At 48.7% G+C, this 18,452-nt stretch overlaps 2 protein-coding genes across 3 annotated transcripts in view; both read left to right on the forward strand.

Moving 5' to 3' along the window:
* The first annotated feature begins 4,175 nt into the window (after positions 1 to 4,175).
* On the forward strand, positions 4,176 to 12,391 carry park7 (parkinson protein 7). Its single transcript, XM_008289806.1, has 6 exons — positions 4,176 to 4,360; positions 5,626 to 5,727; positions 6,607 to 6,666; positions 9,580 to 9,649; positions 11,534 to 11,620; positions 11,945 to 12,391. Exons 1-6 carry the CDS (start codon positions 4,271 to 4,273, stop codon positions 12,103 to 12,105), a joined length of 570 nt encoding a protein of 189 aa, XP_008288028.1. The 5' UTR covers positions 4,176 to 4,270; the 3' UTR covers positions 12,106 to 12,391.
* A 282-nt stretch (positions 12,392 to 12,673) lies between these two features.
* kcnab2a (potassium voltage-gated channel subfamily A regulatory beta subunit 2a) overlaps positions 12,674 to 18,452 on the forward strand; it is an 89,592-nt gene continuing 83,813 nt past the window's right edge. For both annotated transcript variants that reach the window (XM_008289834.1, XM_008289842.1), the window contains exon 1: positions 12,674 to 12,716. The gene's annotated coding sequence lies outside the window, so the exon portion shown is untranslated. The remainder of the gene's footprint in view (positions 12,717 to 18,452) is intronic.

Genomic DNA, 18,452 nt, shown 5'->3' on the forward strand with positions numbered 1-18,452 from the left:
CTGCCCTGGACGGGTTGTGGATAAACTGGTGTCGTCCTCGTACTGGAGCAGGAGGCTGCTGTGTAGCTTGAACTGCACCATCAACTGCTGACGAGCTCCCACTCGTCAGGAACTTTCTGTCTGAGTTCACTGTGGGAAAGTCTTTAGTGAAAAATATGCACGAGTATGTGACTGAATTATGTTTTAACTGTTTGCACACATGTTCCCTTGTTTAAGGGGGAAAGTTACGAGAGCGCTGCTTAAGCCACGGATTATCTGTCTGCGTCCTCTGCCTCTTTAGCATCAACATGAATTCACCCACTCAGAGTCTATCACACATCCACAGAGCTCCCTGAGAGAGAGCGGACCTTAGGGAAGCCCGGGCAGGGGGGGACCTCGACGGAGCCGAGCCGAGCTGAGCGGGGTTGCGGTTGCGCCCATGGGCATGGCCCTCTCGCTCTCTGGCAACCACTTTGTTAGGCACACAACACTAATCCTCCTTGTGTCTTTATTGCCCTCTGTGCGGAGGAGCGGGCCGGGGCTGGGGCTGGGGGGAGCACCGCTGCAGGGCCGGTATCATCAGCATTCCTGTTTGAAGATAGGCCACACTGTACAGCATTAAGACATCTAATAGAGGCAAGCTGAAAGCAAAACTGATACTCTGTGAGACAGGAGAGGGAAGAAAGGGAAAGGAGAGTCCTCAAATGTACCCCCCCCCGCCTCTGTTCCTCCTCCTCCTCCCTGGGTGGGGGCATAATTTGAGGATAGGCAGATTATTGCAACCAGAAATGACTGTGAGGCAATTCTGGTCCATGTTGTTACACACACGCAATAATCTACACAACACATTAACGTGCAGCCTTAATTTATAAGACAGCGTCTGTGGCTGAAAACAATTTGTCATGCGTTGGATTTGTAGGAATCTCATTTTGGATAATTCTAAAGCATTTAACACAAATTGTTTAATGAACGTCGGGACATCTGAATAAGTTTCGTTAGCAGCAGACCAGCATCGGAGGGCCTTCCATCATCTGACAGCTGACCAACACAACTTTAGTTTTGTGTTATTTCCTGTTTGTTATTTGCTGAAGGAAACATCCTGACACCGCCGTCCACGCCGTCCAACCGCCACGCACAGCTGAACTCACTCAACTGGCGCCATCTTGTGTCTGCACGGGGCACACGACTGCAGACACAGGTGCATAAAATTCAATGTCACCTTTTCTCCCCACGTCTCCTGACTGTCCCCCAGCTGTCACCTGAGTGCCAGGCAGCATAAGGTAATAGCATCAAGATGCAATCAGGATGACATGCTTGTCACTCACTCCTGCACTCAGTGGCTTACAATGTGTGAAACAGACACCAGATAAAGCTGCGCACAGATGGAAAGATAAAATGCTTCTAAATATTCATCAGCTTTCTGACGACGAGCTCGCACAGGGCTGGACCGGAAGGAAGCCGACATGTAGGAATGCAACGAATAAATAAAGAAAAACATCTGAAAATGTTAATCTCTCCCTGTAGAAGCAAATTTTCTGTAACCACTTTGAATTTTGTGGCTCTCTTCCTTGCTGGGGATCTGAAACAGGGTCTGCTGCCGTATATCTCAGCCCAACAGAGCCCCTGCTTGTAAGCTACATCCATATTAGCAGTTTATTTCCATGTTTACACCGTTTCATATTCTTTGCAATAGTAACAGGATTACTTTGTGACAAACGGTAATTTGTGGAATTCCCTCATTTCAGTTTGAGGATTTTCTTTCTTGCTCTGTATCCGCCTCATAAAATAAAATAAAAAATGCTTCTGTATCCTCGTCTCCCCGGAGGTTTGATTCCAGAAGCCCTTCAGGTTTTCAGCAGACCTCTGTGAAGGGCCAGATAAAGCCGAGCAGAGCGAGGCCTGGCGACGCCGGCATGAGGGAGCAACGGCACAAATAATAATGTGCTAAGGAATCCATTGATGAGGACCCTTCTGCTCCACGGGCCAAATCTCACATTTCCCAAAATGTAAAACATACAAACATACTGTTCTTCGCTCATATACAACCAGAATCCTAATGTGCTGCCACGTCACACTTATCAGGACAAACAGTTTGCATATTTTCTCACAAATTTCCCACAAACTACGTGTGCTTTACACTTCATCAGCATGCTGCCGTGTTTCTGTCAGCAAATCCAATGAAAACACCAAAACTGATGATTTATTAGTTTTGTTTCTGAATACTTTCCAGCAGAATATCTAAAATAAAAATCAGCTGAAACATCTCAGCGATGTACTTCTGAGCAAACGTGAACACAAGCTACTGGTGTATTCGTTGGGACTCCATCAGACACCAGTGGCAGCAGGTCTGGTCACCATCAGGTCACCAGAGCAGCTCCTTCATCGGTTCTTAGACAACTAAGCAACAGATGAGCAGCTGATCAGGCTCAGCTCTGATGGACGTTCATTAGGAGTTGTTGTCAGTATTAAAGGATGTCCAGCAGGGCAGTGGGCGGCCTTCTCCCATCATGTGTTTTCAGCCAGTTCCCAAACCTCCCCATGAGCAGATCAACCCAGAGCAAACAGTTCACTCGTTAGTCAGACCCTTTGTTTTCCCCAGACGCTAAATGTCGTCCCTTCTCCTGCGTCACAAGTCGCTGTGAAACATCTTCTCAGTGTGATCGAGCACTTTACGATTCCATACCGACGGGAATTAGTAAACGCACATAAGTGAATTAATGTATGGAAATGAGCTGTAGTGCCACCGCGGGTCTGGTTCGGCTGATCCCCAGCTGCATATGCTGGTAATCACCGCTGCTTCTTGAATTCACTCACAGGCACGCAGTAAACAAGCTGCTGCCAGCACCCCTACGCCTCCGTCTAATCCGCCGTTTCACTGGGCTCGAGTCTGTCGCACAAACACGGGAGTGAATGTGAGCAGCACGGCGGCACATTAACCAGGATCTGAACACTAAAGCCCCAGACGCTAAGTCCACCCAGTACTCTGGAATACGACTCCCAACTGTCTTAAGAGTTTGATGCACAAGTTCTCAGACAGATCTTGAAGAACTTGGTGACCTACGGCCTGGAGGAGTTTTCAAAACCAGATTCATGAAGCTACTCGTTTGAGGTTTCTCCCCTCAGCCCTCCATCAGCTGAACTCATGTTCTCTGTAAAAACACGTCTCATGTCTTCAGAAGTTGTCTGTTCAGTCTCTGGATCCAACACCATGGTGAACGTTGCTGTTTAAAGATCTTCCTCTTGAAACCCTTTCCTGAATCTTTGGTTAATGCTGCCACCTACTGGAACAAACAGTGTACTGCAGCCTAGTAAAGGACATTTCAAGCACCTGCTTTTATTGCAGTTTAATGGACTGAAACCTTTAGTTTCTAACAGCAGCAGTTCTGTTTTTATGATCTCATGAGGGCTGTAGAACAGACAGCAGTTCAGTTTGTAGGCTGCTCACCAGCTGCTGGATGCAAGTCGTAGTTTTAGTGTGAGCATGTTTATATCTGTGTTCTGTTAAGATCTAACAGTCTGATGATGGAGTATCCTCCTTACAGAGACTCAGAAACTACCACGGCACAGTATGGTGTTGATGCAAAGTCACACCGGCTTTTATATTCAGTTAATGATTCCAAATCAAGAAGTCCACTCCCATCTACTCAACAGGAGACCTTTAACGAGCTGGTGCTGTTTGTGAACATCAGACCAGTCCAGCTAATCTGATGGTTCCAAATTCAGTCTTATTTAGGTTTTTTTAAAAACTTTTTTCCCCCAAGACAATCAAAACCTGCTCAGTCTGAGGCCACATGGTTTGTTTTTTTAAAAAATGTATAATTATTTATTTCTCCCCTCAGAAAGCTGTTGGAGTCAAACTATCAGTGCAGGTGTCCTACAGGCTTTAGATGAAGGTTTTATTACTGTCCTCTGATGAATAAAAGCCATGAAAATATACATGATGTATCTATAAACACTAAAAGTTAAGAGACATTTATGCTGATGCTGACATTACAACCGAGACCACCTGTTTAAAATAAAAATATTCTGCTAATAAAACCCTGGATAACACCTGCTTTAGAGGAATAAACTGGAGTCACATTTTCTACAGCCTCCTGCAGCACTAACTTTAGTCTCTCACACAGCAGATTTGCTCTGATGATGATGATTATGAGATGATGTTTGGACAGGATGCACCGCTTAGAAAGGGGGATAGAGCGGCTCTGGCAACCCGGCTGTCAGCGCCTCGGTGCCCGTCGCTGCCGGAGCTACACGCTGAAGTTCACCGTCAGTAGCACCACTACAGGCTGACATGGCAGGCAAGAGGGCCTTGGTGATCCTGGCTAAAGGTGCAGAGGAGATGGAGACCGTTATACCTGTGGACGTCATGCGCAGAGCCGGGGTTTGTAGCTGCACCTGTCTGTTAGCCGTTAGCCAGCTAGCTAGCACAGAGTGGCACAGAGCGACACAGCTTAGCCTGCTAGCTAGCTAGCTAGCTAGCCTGAGTTAAAGTTAGCCTCCCCTGCAGGCGGCTCACAGCATTGACTCTAAGCCTTTGTAATGACAACCAGCTGGCTAATGTTTGCTAACAATGCTGGAAATGCTACACAAGTGGCATCTGCAGTGCGCTAAAGCTAACATGCTAACAGCTAAACGTTGTTGAACCAGCCAGAGTTCAGGTGCAGTTCAAAGTGCTGACAGGTGAGGAGGACCTCTGACCTTCACAGGAGGCAGGCTGAGGCCCAGTTAAATGTCAGAGTCCAGCCGTGTGCTGTCCAAATGGGGGCCATGCAGTGCAGCCATGCTAATGCTGCTCTTTCAGACCTTACCTCCTGATAGTGAGGGCCTTTTATGAGATGTTTCACAACTCTGCCAACTAGAGCTGCAGCTGCAGCCTCCATGACAGCTCATGAGCTTCAGTAGCTGTTCAGGAGCCGTGAGGTCTGGTGGTGGAACTGGCTCATGCTCACCTGATGTCCAGTGGATGTTCTCATGAAGGCAGCAGCAGGAGAGATCAGACCAGAGGCTCTCCCGCTAACACACAGCATTCCCTCTGAGCCCACCTGCAGACCAGGACTGGGTCCTTCTCCAGAGCAGGTCTCTGAAGCCCAGTGACTATGGATGGACATTAGGTGTGCACAGGTATGAGCCAGTTCCACCACCAGACCCCATGGCTCCTGAGCAGCTGTAGTCGTCATGGAGGTTGCAGCGACCGGCGGTGCAGCTGCCAGAAGAACCGGGTCACCAGCATCTGGGCCTGTGGAGTCTGTAAAGGCATCACGTGCAGAAACTGCATCACGATGTTGTTGAGTCTGAAGAAGACGTAGACGATGACTCTAGAAGCTCCTGACATGTGGATGAGAAACAGCTCTGAGTGTTATATCAGGATGTGAAGTAAAAGCTGCTGTGGATGTAAAGTGAGTGTTTGTGGTGAAATATAAACGCTGACAATCAGCTCAGGATCAGGAACAAACCCGGATCTGACCTCATGAGTGACTGAAGGCCCGTCATTAATCGGGACCCTGACTGGAGCAGGTTTCTTACAGGAGTTGAACTTCTACATTTAAAACATGTTATTACACCTTTACACACATGTTGGTGACAAAGTTGTTTGGTAACGATTTAATTGGCAGATATTGATGTGTTTCCTTTCCTATGAACCGGCAGATCGCGGTGACGGTGGCGGGCCTGACCGGCCCGGAGCCCGTCCAGTGCAGCCGGAGCGTCGTCATCTGTCCCGATGCGAGCCTGGAGGAGGCCAGCAAACAGGTGGAGCTCAGCATCTTGTCACCAACACGAGACTACATCCAGACCCCCAGCAAACCTCAAACTAACTGAACCCAAAGCTGTAAAGCCACATTCAGTGTTGATGTTGTGAGTTTTATTCCCTCCTGGTGACGAATGTCTTCACTTCACCAGAGTGTTGGTGTCTGATTTACATCCAAGTCAATCATTTACATCAGAAATGTCTCCAGTTTGCCAGCCTTCCTGTGACAATGAGACCAGCAGTGTGTGTCTGCTCGTACAGCAAATGTCTCGTTGTTTTAGAAACTGAAGTTGTGCCAAACTTCTAGTCAACTTCTGATCACAGGTTTCAGCGGCCACCAGCTCACTTTATGTTTGGTTTAAATCTCATTTTCTCACCATCATGATGTTATTTATAGTTTCCTGGCAGACGGTTGGAGTTGACTTTTAGAAATCTGACTGCAAGTTTGATGCAAGGTCATGTTTTCATATGCAAATGAGGTTTCTATCAGACTTGTGCCTCATGGTGCTGCGGTGGTTTGAAGTGTCGCCTCACAACAAGATGTCCGAGCCTCTCGGGGTGGTGTTGGTTCCCTCCTGGTTCCTCCCAGGAGTCCAGAGATATGCATGGGAGGCTAAATGGTGATTCTGAGTTGATAAAGTGAGCGTGGATGTTTGTCACGTGTCGTCCCCTGGATGGAGTCCAGCCCTGTGGCCCTCTGAAGGACACAGTGGGTTCAGCCAGTGAGACGACTTTTCCACAAAGTGAGCTTCAAGTTCACCGCTACATGAAAGCACGACCTTGCTGCAGACTTGTGGCAGCATTGCCAGAGGTTACCACAGCTTCCAGAGACCTCGTGTGCTGCAGCGTTGCATCTGTGTTTACTGTGGTTTGTCTCCCAGGGCCCGTATGACGTGGTGCTGCTGCCAGGAGGCATGCCGGGGGCCCAGCATCTGGCCGAGGTGAGAAATACCTACACCCATCACACACACAGCCCCGTGGCTCTTAGAGATGAAAACAAAGTCAGACGTGCAGCTCCGTGTGAAATAGTCCGGTCTCAGGTACCAGAACAAGCCGAGTGGGATCGCTTGAATCCGTGGTTAGAACAAAGCTGGCTGTGCTCGGACCGCCCTCAGGACTGAAGCATTAATGAGATGTTAGCAACAGTTTGTTTGGCATCACGAGCACCAACCCACCAACTGTCACGAGATCTGAGTTCTGCCGGCAGACGTCGGGCCCAGCAGCACTTCTCCTGTTGGTTCACAGGCACAGAACTTAGATGTAGGGTTTGTATGTGACGGGCTGGATCAGCTTCACTCGTTCATGTTGTCTCCGGCTCGGTTCGCTCTGCTGTCCTGTTTCTGTGGCTTGTGTCTCAGGAAGTGACCTTTTAAATGTGCAGGTGGCTCCGTCTCACATCAGTGGGATATCTGTTCACTTTAGTTCGTTTATAAACTGCAGAGCTCGACTCATGAGTAGGTGTTTAACCCTCAGAGGTCTGGGCCTGTTTGGGCCGGTTAACATACGTTTAGTTTGTCTTTATATCCCACACAGACACATGCTCAGTGTTTCCTCTACGTTCCTGTAGGAACAGCGTCCTGCCACTCCTGAATGAATGCAGAGGAAACACTGAAGCTCGCTGATGTCTTTGGTGTTTGGTGTCTGTCTCTTCAGCACCACCGACATGATCTGACTCTTATTGTTTCCCTTCAACCTACTTTATGAACATTTTGGGCTCAAAAACACACAGAAATATAAAATCTGAAAACATGTATTATTTATTACAATAAAAACCACAAACGTGCTGAACGAAGCGTTTTGAAAGTTGAAATGTGACCACAGGTGGCAGATATGACCATGAAAAGGTAAATTTATAAGATCAAGCTAAATGCAAACATTTGCAGCTGCATGTGAGGCTTTCGTCTGGTTTTATCGATGCCACTCCTGAACATAGATCCTGTCCAGACATCACAGGAGCTGCACCTCCAGCGACTTTCTTCACTTTCGTTTTGTAAAGCGACAAAAAATGACAAAGATGTTGAAAGAAATGCGACGCCTGCAGCACATGTCGTACTGCTGTGAACGTTTTTTTCCAACAACATATCTCCGGTTTTACGTCGTCTGTCGACATGAAGCAGAAACTGGGAGAGTTTAAAGTCTGAACTTTGGAGTGAAGTCGATGGCAGCACCTGCACTAGTGTTGCTGTGATGTCTGGACAGCGTGGGATGATTGTGTCACGCTGGTGTGACGGCGACCTCCAAGGGTTTAAGCAGGATCTCTGAGCATGCTCAAACATTCTGGAAAAAAAACACCTGCATTGTTATACGTAAACTGAAGAAAGACTACCGAGCAGCTCTGAACTCACTTCAAGACTTTTTGAGAAAAAAAAAAAGTTCTAATATTAGAGGCAGCGACTAATTTAACTCACCAGGACCAGAATCAGACCAGAAAGTTAAGAAAAAAATCATTTGAACCAGTTTTGCTGATTGGGGTATCATTTACCATCCATCCACCCATCCATCCATCATCTCTACACCTTCATCCTCACCAGGGTCATGGGGGGCGGAGCCTATCCCAGCTGACTCAGGGTGAAGGCAGGTTCACCTGGACAGGTAACCAGTCTATCACAGGGCTACACTTAGAGACAGACAACCAAGCACACTCACATTCACACCTACGGACAATTTACAATCACCAATTAACCTCAGCATGTTTCTGGACTGTGGGAGGAAGCCGGAGAACCCGGAGAGAACCCACGCTGCACGGGGAGAACATGGAGACTCCACACAGGAAGATCCCGGGTGTCCTCACCGGGGGATCTTCTAGCTGTGAGGCGATGGTGCTAACCACTGAGCCACCATGCAGCGCCGTATTAGAGAAGTGTGTTCATAAATAAGGAGAATATATGTAGAGTTCTGTCATATGAGGCGCCACCGACTGAATCCCTGCTGTGTGCAGACCATGTCGGTCATCGTCGCCCCCCTCCACCACGGTCAACATCTTAGCCAAGATAAAACCTGCTTCATGAATAATGTGGTCAGTAACTGTAGGACTTGATGCAGCCTTTTAATCGTGGGAGTCACCTGGATTCATATTCTGCTCATTGTTCACCTTGAAGGTTGAGATGTGAAACAGTTTCATGTTGCATGTTAGTTAATAGATGACTAACTTCTGCCCCTGGTGGGGCAGACTACAGCCCCTCTCTGGGGCAGGGCTACAGGCCAGTGTCCCCCTGACACTGTGCTTGGGCAGGATCAAGAGGAGGATGCATGGCGGTGTTCACTCAGAGTAGTGACGGGGATTATTGTGGTCAGAACTAAAGGACTAAACATCCCAACAGAGCTGCTTCATTGCACAAAACAGACCTTCACCAAGAACTTTCCACTTTCACTGTGGCAGTTGTTTTGCTTGAAGGCTGTTCTCCTGAGTGAGGAGGATTGTAGAGATGGTGGCACATAGACAACAGGAGGAGGATGTTGTTTTAATGACTGAACAAACACACTTCAGGCTCCAGATCTGAGGAAGCTGTCGCTGCCTTCTCTGTCCTTCTGTGCTGCTCTGATGGGCTCAGAGAAAATAATCATTTTATTTGTTCTCATGAATGTTTGATATTATATAATCATCGTCAAACTCATCTGATAGAGAACCGTGTGTCACTGAAACGCCGTTCTCGTGTTTTCTGCTTCATAAATCATGGGTTGTATTGAACCGGTGGTGGGTTATTTCTGTGCAGCAGCTCCGTGTGTTTGATGTGTTTTAAAACACTGCCAGCTTGTCTGAGTGATTATAGTATCATAGCATATCATACACGCTGTGGAGCTCACGTGGCCTGCAAATGACTCACTGTGCATCTGGTTTCCATGCTCTCTCTCAGTCTCCCGCTGTGAAGGAGGTGCTGAAGGATCAAGACGGCAGAAAAGGCCTGATTGCAGCCATCTGTGCAGGTACCGTTAGCGAAAACAAACCAATCATAATTACACAGGACCGACCTCCTCCAGTGATGTCTGTCTGTGGGTTAAAGCTTCACCGTGTCTTGACCTTCATGTTGCTGCTTCCATCACATGCTGCAGATGTAGTTTCCTCAGCACGCACTGCAGCTGAGCTGCTGCGTAAAATAGCAGCTTCAGGAATAAGTGAAGAACAAAAGCTGCTCTTCCTGATGTTCCAGCATCAGATCAAGCAGGTTTGATGGTTTGATAGAAATAAAATGATAGAATCACAGTCGTGACTCGATAATCGACCCTTAACAATCCTAAACCTGCTATCCGACAGGTTTGTAGGAAAAACCAACAGAACCCATAAAAACAGCCTTAACATAGCGACAGCCTTGGATTGTGACTCCGACATGACATTTAATGTCACCAATCAGGATGACGGCGTATTATCTGACTGAACAATCCCACAGATTGGCTACGTTCACACTGCAGGACTTGATGCTCAATGAGGATTTCTTTGTGACTTCCTTCACGTTTCCAGTTATCTGGACCTCCGTCTGGACGATCCCACAGCCTTCCTATCCGACATAAGAGAAGGTTTTACATTTAGTGTCAGAGTCACGACTGTTCATAAACCCTCGGCTGTCCTACGATGTGATTCATTGCTAACAGAAACACTGAACCTATGATGTTCTGTTTTTATGTACCAAGCCAATGCCGTGCCAGTAAATGGGATTTTGATTTGCTTGCAACTGGAACTAAAGATGGCGGTCGATTCAGGACCTTCTCTGATATGTTTCTAACAGGATCTACCTGAAAAGAGCTCAGCACACCTGAACCACGATGAAACATGTACACCGTCACTAGCTTGTGGCCATTTGTTCAGTCCCTCGGCATGTGAAGGGAAAGGGTAAAGGTTTGATTAATAAGAGTTAACCCACGAGCACTGACGTTTTATTTGACAGCCTCCGTGTGCAGAGAAAGGACGCAGCAAGGACAGCTTGAATAGGGACAGGGGACTCAATGCGGCAAAGTGGATTGAAGGGTGTCCTAGAAATGACTGAAATCCTCCCAGGAATATACAGTTTAATGAACCTGCCAGCAAGAGGGCCGGCTGCAAGACTGATTATTCTGCTGTAACGTGGAAGTTATTATCCTGACACGCGAGAAAGGTTATTTGATAAAGGACTCGACTGAGAACCAGCAAACAATATATTATTTACTGTTGTAAAACCCTCTGTTTGAGCTAACGAGTCCTGCAGGCATCATGTCCACACAGTATGCCCTCATCACTGTCAGGATTCAGCAGATGATAGAAGACGGTCATCATCACCCGTCTCTCTGCACCTGCCTCACGTCTGACTCGGGTTCTCAGAAGGTCTGTGGCGTCCTTCGGGTGGGGACTCGCTGTAACGGGAGGAGCTCGGCTTTAACTGGCAGGCTGCCGCTCTGCCAGGGGAAAGTGTAATCTTTAGACTGCACGGGAAGGCTGCCAAGGAGCATAATCAATAACTTTCTATTTATTAACAGTTTTTGGATGAGCTCACTGCAGTGCTAGGACATTACCAAAGTTAATGCAGCAGCAGTCGATGTCTTCGGCCTCTCCTTTTCTCTGTTTTCAATGCGGCGCAGCGCTGAACACTGCATGTGTGTATTCTTAGAAACAATGGTGCGTTTGAGGACACCTTTAGGACACGGTGTTAGCATCAAATATTTCATTCACGTGTCATTCATTTATTATTGACTGTGTGTGTTTTGTGTGGAACCTGAAGGGAGTGACTGGAGGATGCAGCGTTTTGGCTTAAAGATGAAAACCAGCCGAATGTGTTCCTAAGTGTGCCTCTATGACAGGAAGCTGCTCCATGAACCTTAAACAGCCTGACCTTTCTGCAGGTCCCACTGCTCTCCTGGCACACGGCATCGGCTACGGCAGCACCGTCACCACACATCCTGGCGCCAAGGAGAAGATGATGGCTGGAGGTAAAGAGAAAACAGAGCTCATGTGTAGCTGGGGGCTTTCAATATTTACTGCTGTAGTGCAGAACATAAGAAGTGCAGTGGCTTGTGAAGGACAGCAGATGGCGCTGCAACAGCTCCTTCCTGCCTGTGGAGAACCATGTCACTCTGCAGCAGAGCAGCACACCACTCAGAGGTGAAAGAAAATGCAGGAATCTGACAGAACATGCTAGAAGTGGGTCAGCTGAAGTCCTGGTAGATCACCTGTGTGTTCACATGTTCTGCTCTCACTTCGTAGCTTTAAGCTCTCATGTTATCCTTACGGTGTTGCTCTTTGTCTTTTTTTAGACCACTATAAATATTCAGAGGCTCGAGTGCAGAAGGATGGACATTACATCACCAGCCGTGGGCCAGGAACCAGCTTCGAGTTCGCCCTGACGATTGTAGAGGAACTTATGGGGGCTGAGGTTGCAGCTCAAGTCAAGGCTCCTCTGATTATGAAAGACTGACTGCAGCCGTGTTCCCTATCCATGTGCAAGCAGCTCAGCCGCTGTACCGGTCTGGCACCACGAGACGGCTGGTCCATGTAGCCGGCACCCAGAGTCAAAGTCACCGGGGACAAGTCATCGTGTCCCGGGGGACACAAGTCTGCTTCTGCTCTGACAGGTTGTCGTCCTCCCTCTAGTCAAAGGCACCTTGTGTTGTTTAACTCCCACATAGCTGATCCCACAAACTGCTGCTTGGTGTTCACAGCCTGTATTGTGCCACTTGTCATTAAAACATGAGTGTGACGGCTCCGTGTCTTCTTCTGTGCTGTATTTATCCCGGAGGTCACTCGTGTTCACATGCCTGCAGTGGCTGTTGACACCTAAATATAGGCTGCAGCATCCAGCGCTCTGTGGGCGCTGCTCACAACGCGGGAAGCAGAATCCGAATTGATTGGCAGCTGGCCCGGCCAATCAGAAGCCTCGGCTGGGCTGCAGTTGGCTTCCGAGTGGCCAATGGCAGCTCGGCCGCAGGCAGCGGGGCGGGGCTTATGCGCAGCGCGTGGTAGTTGTGTCAGAGCAACAGCAGCAGAGGGTCTTCATCCAGGGACGAGGAAGAGCAGGATCCGCCGAAGGTAGGAGCGTTCAGGCTTTGTGCTGCGAGCCGAGCGGCTGTCTGGGTCGGTAGGACTCTTAGTAACCACGTACCGTAGTTCTGAACGGGGCTCAGTTCGCTGTTTGGTGGTTCGGACCGGTTAACGCGGCGCTAATCACGGCGACCAGCCGCGAACGGTGGCGGAGTTCGGATCACGCGGGGACGTGAAACAGACCCGGACAGGTGTTACATCATTAGGAGAGTGGGTGTCCGCACCCGGAACCGTGTGGTTTAGCCGTGATCAGCTCGCGGAGTGCCGAGCCCGAGTTCGGCTGCATAATGGACCGACGTGAGTCGGCCGGGCGGCGCGGCGGCAGCCCCGGGCTCTGCGCGCGCTCACACACCGACGGAAACCGGACGGACGTCGGAGAGATGTGCAGATGTGACCCGACACGGAGACGTCAGCTCCAGAAGAGCCGCAGTCCGGTTCTGCATCCGCTGGCTGTAGCTCAGACTGGTGCAGAGGCCAGGCTCGGTCCATCAGTCAGATCAGCCGAACATCTCCTCATCTACACAGACCGCAGAGCTATCATGATGAGGAGGCTTTCTCCTCACAGAGACAGGGAGCTGGACCTGGAGCAGCACCATGACTTCTCTCCACCAAACCCTCTCTGACAGCAGGCCTGTCAAAGCTCTCATCTCCTGCTCTGCACTCAAACCAGGAAGAACCAGAGGTGCCGTCTTCACCTCTGTCACTGTGCAGAGGCAGGAAATGCAGCACAAGTCCTGTCCTAGTGAGACAGCAGAGCATCAGTCAGGGGCTGCTGGAGAGAAACTCAGGTGTCTGTTTCATCCACCACTCTGCAGCCACAGCAGTGCTCCCAACAAAAAACACATAAAATCAGAGAGAGACTGAGGCTGTGTGCCCATTACCGAGCATCAGAGGAGATTTGTTTCCAGTTAAAATCACATCATATCAAAATCCAAATCATCAGACTCGTGAGCGTGCACCTGCGTCGTCGATTGCTTCTGGGTGCCCTTTAAAAGGCTCAGGCCAGGAGTTGCCCCTCGGCAGCCTTCAGGTTCTTTAGACGGGCTGTGAGCATCAGGCCACGGTGAGCTGATCTGTTTTATGTCAGAATAAAGACGTGGTCTCTGGAGGACAGACATCACTGCTGGGATAGTGTCTTGATGACAAGTGTGCAGCAGTCTCATTAATGCTGGGCTCCTCACTTGGATATTTCTGGAACGTTAACATTTTGCGCTGTTGCACATAACATGTTAGGATTATTCTGCTTGAGCAGCTGTACAGTAAAGAGCTGGAGGCTTGACTCCCTATTTCTGGATGGGGCAGCGCAGGGTGGGGTGGGGGAGGGAGGGCGAGGCTGTAGTCGCTGTGACTGAGTCATTGGTTTAGCTAATGATGCAATTAGAGTGCTGCACTTTGCATCTCCTGATTAGATCCCCGGCCTGCGCTGGCCTGCAGACAATGAATGTGCTGGCCTGACTTGTTTTATTTTAACAGATGCATTTCAGAAGGTAAAAGACAATTTTCAAGCAATCGAGGTGTCATCAGGCATTTCTTCTTCTGTCATCAGCAGCAAATGGATCGGCTCGTCTCTGGTGCTTAACCTGATGGGGAATCTAATTTCTGACTGTACGATGAGGAACCACGATAGGTCAGGGCTTCTTAGACTTAACTTTGAGATAAAACACACTCTGTAAACAGTTTAAATGTGCAGCAGTGTGTTCAGTTAACCAACATGACATGCTTTAAATGGACCAGCGTGGTGTTTTTTTTAGCCGCCGTTTTGGCCCAGTTCCACCCTCTGGGGGTTTCTGTTTGCAAAAACCTACATCCACACATGTAAAGTCCGGGCTTCACTGGTGTCACGTTATTTTTAGAGGACAACAGATAATTTCACTGATGTTCGAGCTGCACTTCCTCCTCTTGGTGTTCCCATAAACAAACCCGGTTTCAGCGCTGTGCAGGGACATGTATACGAGCTTTGGATCATAACCGGGCTTTCTGTGGTGGTGATGGATGTGACTGACTTCACTGGGACATGACTCACTGCTTCGTTCAGGTTATCCTTGGGTCAGGTACAATTAGCAGAAGTCAGCTGGCGTGCCCTAATGTCCAAAAGAGGATCTGAACCAAAGCAGGAACATTATTGTCTTACTCAGCATATTTGCTGTAATAATGGAGTTTGTTTGTCTGCTGTGTGTTGGTGAAGATGAGCAAACAGATAAATGCTGATGCCGTGCAGTCCTGCAGTGACCTTCCAGCTGTGCATCACCTCTTTGTTGTTGCTTAAGTTCCTGCCTTCCTGGAACAGCCACGTCAGTCAGGCTTTGTGTTATCAACCGCTGGAGATCCACATGTTTCTGACGCTGATATCAGGACGTGCTACTGAGTGTTTATTACGGTTAGACTCACAGAGTCACCTGCAGGGCCCAAAACCACAGCACGTGCTCACATCGTCCTCCCCTCGTGTTGTCAGTCTGAGACATCCGTCATCCTGCCGGGTCGGGCAGGAGCTGACCAAACACTGCATGGACAGAAACAGGATTTATGCTCCTACTTAGCTGCATAAGAGGTGGTTGGAGAGCGTCATAAACCACCAGCCCGACTCTTTAAAGTGAAATCAGGTGTCTAGGTTCAGCCCTTTCTGTAACTGGAACAAGCAGTGTGTCTCCACCACAAGAACCAGGGACTAGCTTAGGATCCATGGAGGTAGACCAGACCAGACCCTGCTCTGGTCCTGTCTGAGGGAACATCTAAACACAGCTGAATGTTCTGGTACACCGACTAGCGTTTTCTGTTGTACATGATGAATTTTGATAAACCTGCAATCGTAAACAAGTTGTTTAGCCAATCGTGTGTGGGTGACAGGTGGGACAGGCATCAAAAGCTTTGGTACCAGGTCCATGTCAAAAATAAAGGCAGCTTGTATTTGGCACTTATTTTTTCCTTGTTTTATAGCATTGATGTCATAGGAGGTACAGGAAAAAACAAAACCCCAGCTGACTCAGGGTGAAGGCAGGTTCACCTGGACAGGTAACCAGTCTATCACAGGGCTACACTTAGAGACAGACAACCAAGCACACTCACATTCACACCTACGGACAATTTACAATCACCAATTAACCTCAGCATGTTTCTGGACTGTGGGAGGAAGCCGGAGAACCCGGAGAGAACCCACGCTGCACGGGGAGAACATGGAGACTCCACGCAGGAAGATCCTGGGTGTCCTCACCGGGACGTGAACCGGTGACCTTCTAGCTGTGAGGCCACGGTGCTAACCACTGATCCACCTGCAGCCCTAAAATCCCACCCAGTCCAAGATATTTATACGTTCTGTATCTGAGTTTGATGATCAGGAGAGCTACAGACAACCTGAACCCCACAAACGGCGTCAGAGGGAACTTCTGATGGAGCGTCAGACGTCCAGATCAGCACAGGGTGAGCTTCAGTGTGTTCCTGCATATCAGCAGCATGCTGTCCAAACACTTCTATCCTTACATGTTGCTGTGTTGCGACAGCTCCACTCCACACATGCTGCGTTATGTTCAGGGCAGCGTAGCGGGAGCTCGTAGTGTGAGCTGGGTGTTGCTCGTCATCAGCACCAGTCTGTCAGAACCTCTGCTGGACATGAGTGTGTGTCCTTCGTTTGCTAGACAGGTATTTCTTTAATGTGAACAACCAAAGGCAACACGATGGATGCCTTCATGGAAGGACCACCTCAGAGCGCCGCTACGCCTGTTTTTAACTATTTTTCACTGAAACAACTCTAAACATTGGATTTGTGACTTTTCAGACCTGGTTGGGAGCGACCAGGAACCCGCCCTGGCTCCTCAGAGCCGGTGATTTTGTTTGCTTAACGCCTGTCACTTTCTCTGTTCTCCGTGTCCTAATCCCAGTGAGACCAGGCTGTAGTACTAAAAGCCTAATGGCCTTCTCCTCAGCAATACCCAGAGGACCCCAGAGGCGGCTCAGTGTGGGCCTGAAAGAATAACCAGCTGCACCTAAACTGTTGTGGTGAGTGTAGAGTGGTGCGAACTGGCACGCCTGCTAGTTTTATATCTGTCCAGGTAGAAACGTTTGCTCTCGCTTGTCAAACCAGTGGCTTGAAGATAAAAGCCAGAAGTCTTTTCAAGTTTTAAAACCGTATCTAGTTCATGAAATCCCGAACCGACCATGAGACGCCTAAAGATGCACAATCAGTCTATCAGTCAGATAATCTGCAACGGTAAATAGTTTTGGATCACCTGCTCAGGTGATGCCTCACAGCGTTGTTTTCTGGCCTTTTGCATCTGTCTGTATGAACAGGGATGTGACTGTTGAATGCATGTGATAATAACAAATGAACAGGGTTTGTACCGCCAACGAAGGGCAGTTTTAATGCACACACACTTGGAGGCTCATCGTTAGCTCGCTTGCTTGGCTCTGTTCTGTCACGTATGCTGTTAGTGGGGATAACAGTGACTGTGAGCATAGAGGGTCACGTTTAATAATCTGAAGTGGATCACGCTTTATATAGCTGATGGGGATCAATTAAAACATCTGCTGACCTGCCCCAGTAACTGTTCTGCAGATTAGCTCGGGCCATTTTAGTCGGCGTTGATCGTCTTTCTCTACTAATTAACACACTGAGTGTAGAGGAGAGAAAGATTTTTATAAAAAGACCTGCTAGCAGACAGTTTCCAGAGCTTCAGGCCTTTTCTTCAGAGAGGTGTGGCTCCACAGTAATGTCCTGAGTGTTTCCTAAACTGCCCAGCTGGTCACAAGGAGGGCAAACCCTCCAGCACCTGGTGCGATCACAGGAGCATCCACCTTTTCTGATGCAGCTGCTTGGCAAAGCTCCAGAGCATCACCTGTAGGCCACGTGGCCTACTGGACGCACAGAGTCGGTCCTCACGTCATTCAGGTGAGCAAGAGGTTTGAGGAAGGACATTTTGGAGAGCCCGTGTTTGAGAGGGTGTTTACAGTCATCTGTGAAATCGTGGGTTTTGTAACTGGTCGTGTGTAATGGTTTTCTGTGCTGGTCCCCAGTTGGTGCAAAATCAGTCATCCATCATTATCTTAAAGGGCAAAACCAGATGCTGTATTATCTGAGGGTTATCATGCTGCGGCCCCATTGGACCGTCTGGCAGACGCCCCATCATGCTCGGTGTCATGATCGGGGAGGAGCAGACCGTGGAGCCGTGGTCTGGCTGGAGCAGAAGCTGGAGATGCCGTGACTGGGCCTGAGTTCAGAGGGAAAGGCCAGGGACAGTGGTGCGCAACAGTGGAGCTGGAGCTGTCCCCTCCGGCTCTGCATGGGCAGCACAGACACATCCAGGGTGAGGCACATGCATCCAGTCCATCTACAGGAAGCTGGTCTGAGCATCACACCGACACCAAACATACGCTGCAGAGGTACAACACCGATGAGGATGTTTAACATTTCTAGGAAGTACACATGCTTACAAGCTCAGTCGCCATAAACCAGCTTCATTTATGTATTTTTCTTAATTTTGCTAAAAAGCTGCAGACATCAATCTCATTTCCAGAGCTGCATACCACACTGTGCATAATTTATGATGCTGTTTTCTTGTCTGGGGAATGAAAAATGTGATCTGTTCAATACCTTGAGCTCATTTGCATACTGATGCTATCCTGCTAAGGCCAGGTACCTGGGCTGTTCCACCTGAGACCCCCATAAAGAGAAACAATCCTAAATTCCCTGCACCCATCATCATCATCATCAGCAGCAGCCTCATACTGATGAAC

This window comes from Stegastes partitus, unplaced genomic scaffold (assembly GCF_000690725.1).
Source record: "Stegastes partitus isolate 25-593 unplaced genomic scaffold, Stegastes_partitus-1.0.2 Scaffold14, whole genome shotgun sequence".
In the NCBI taxonomy this organism is placed as follows: Eukaryota; Metazoa; Chordata; class Actinopteri; family Pomacentridae; genus Stegastes; species Stegastes partitus.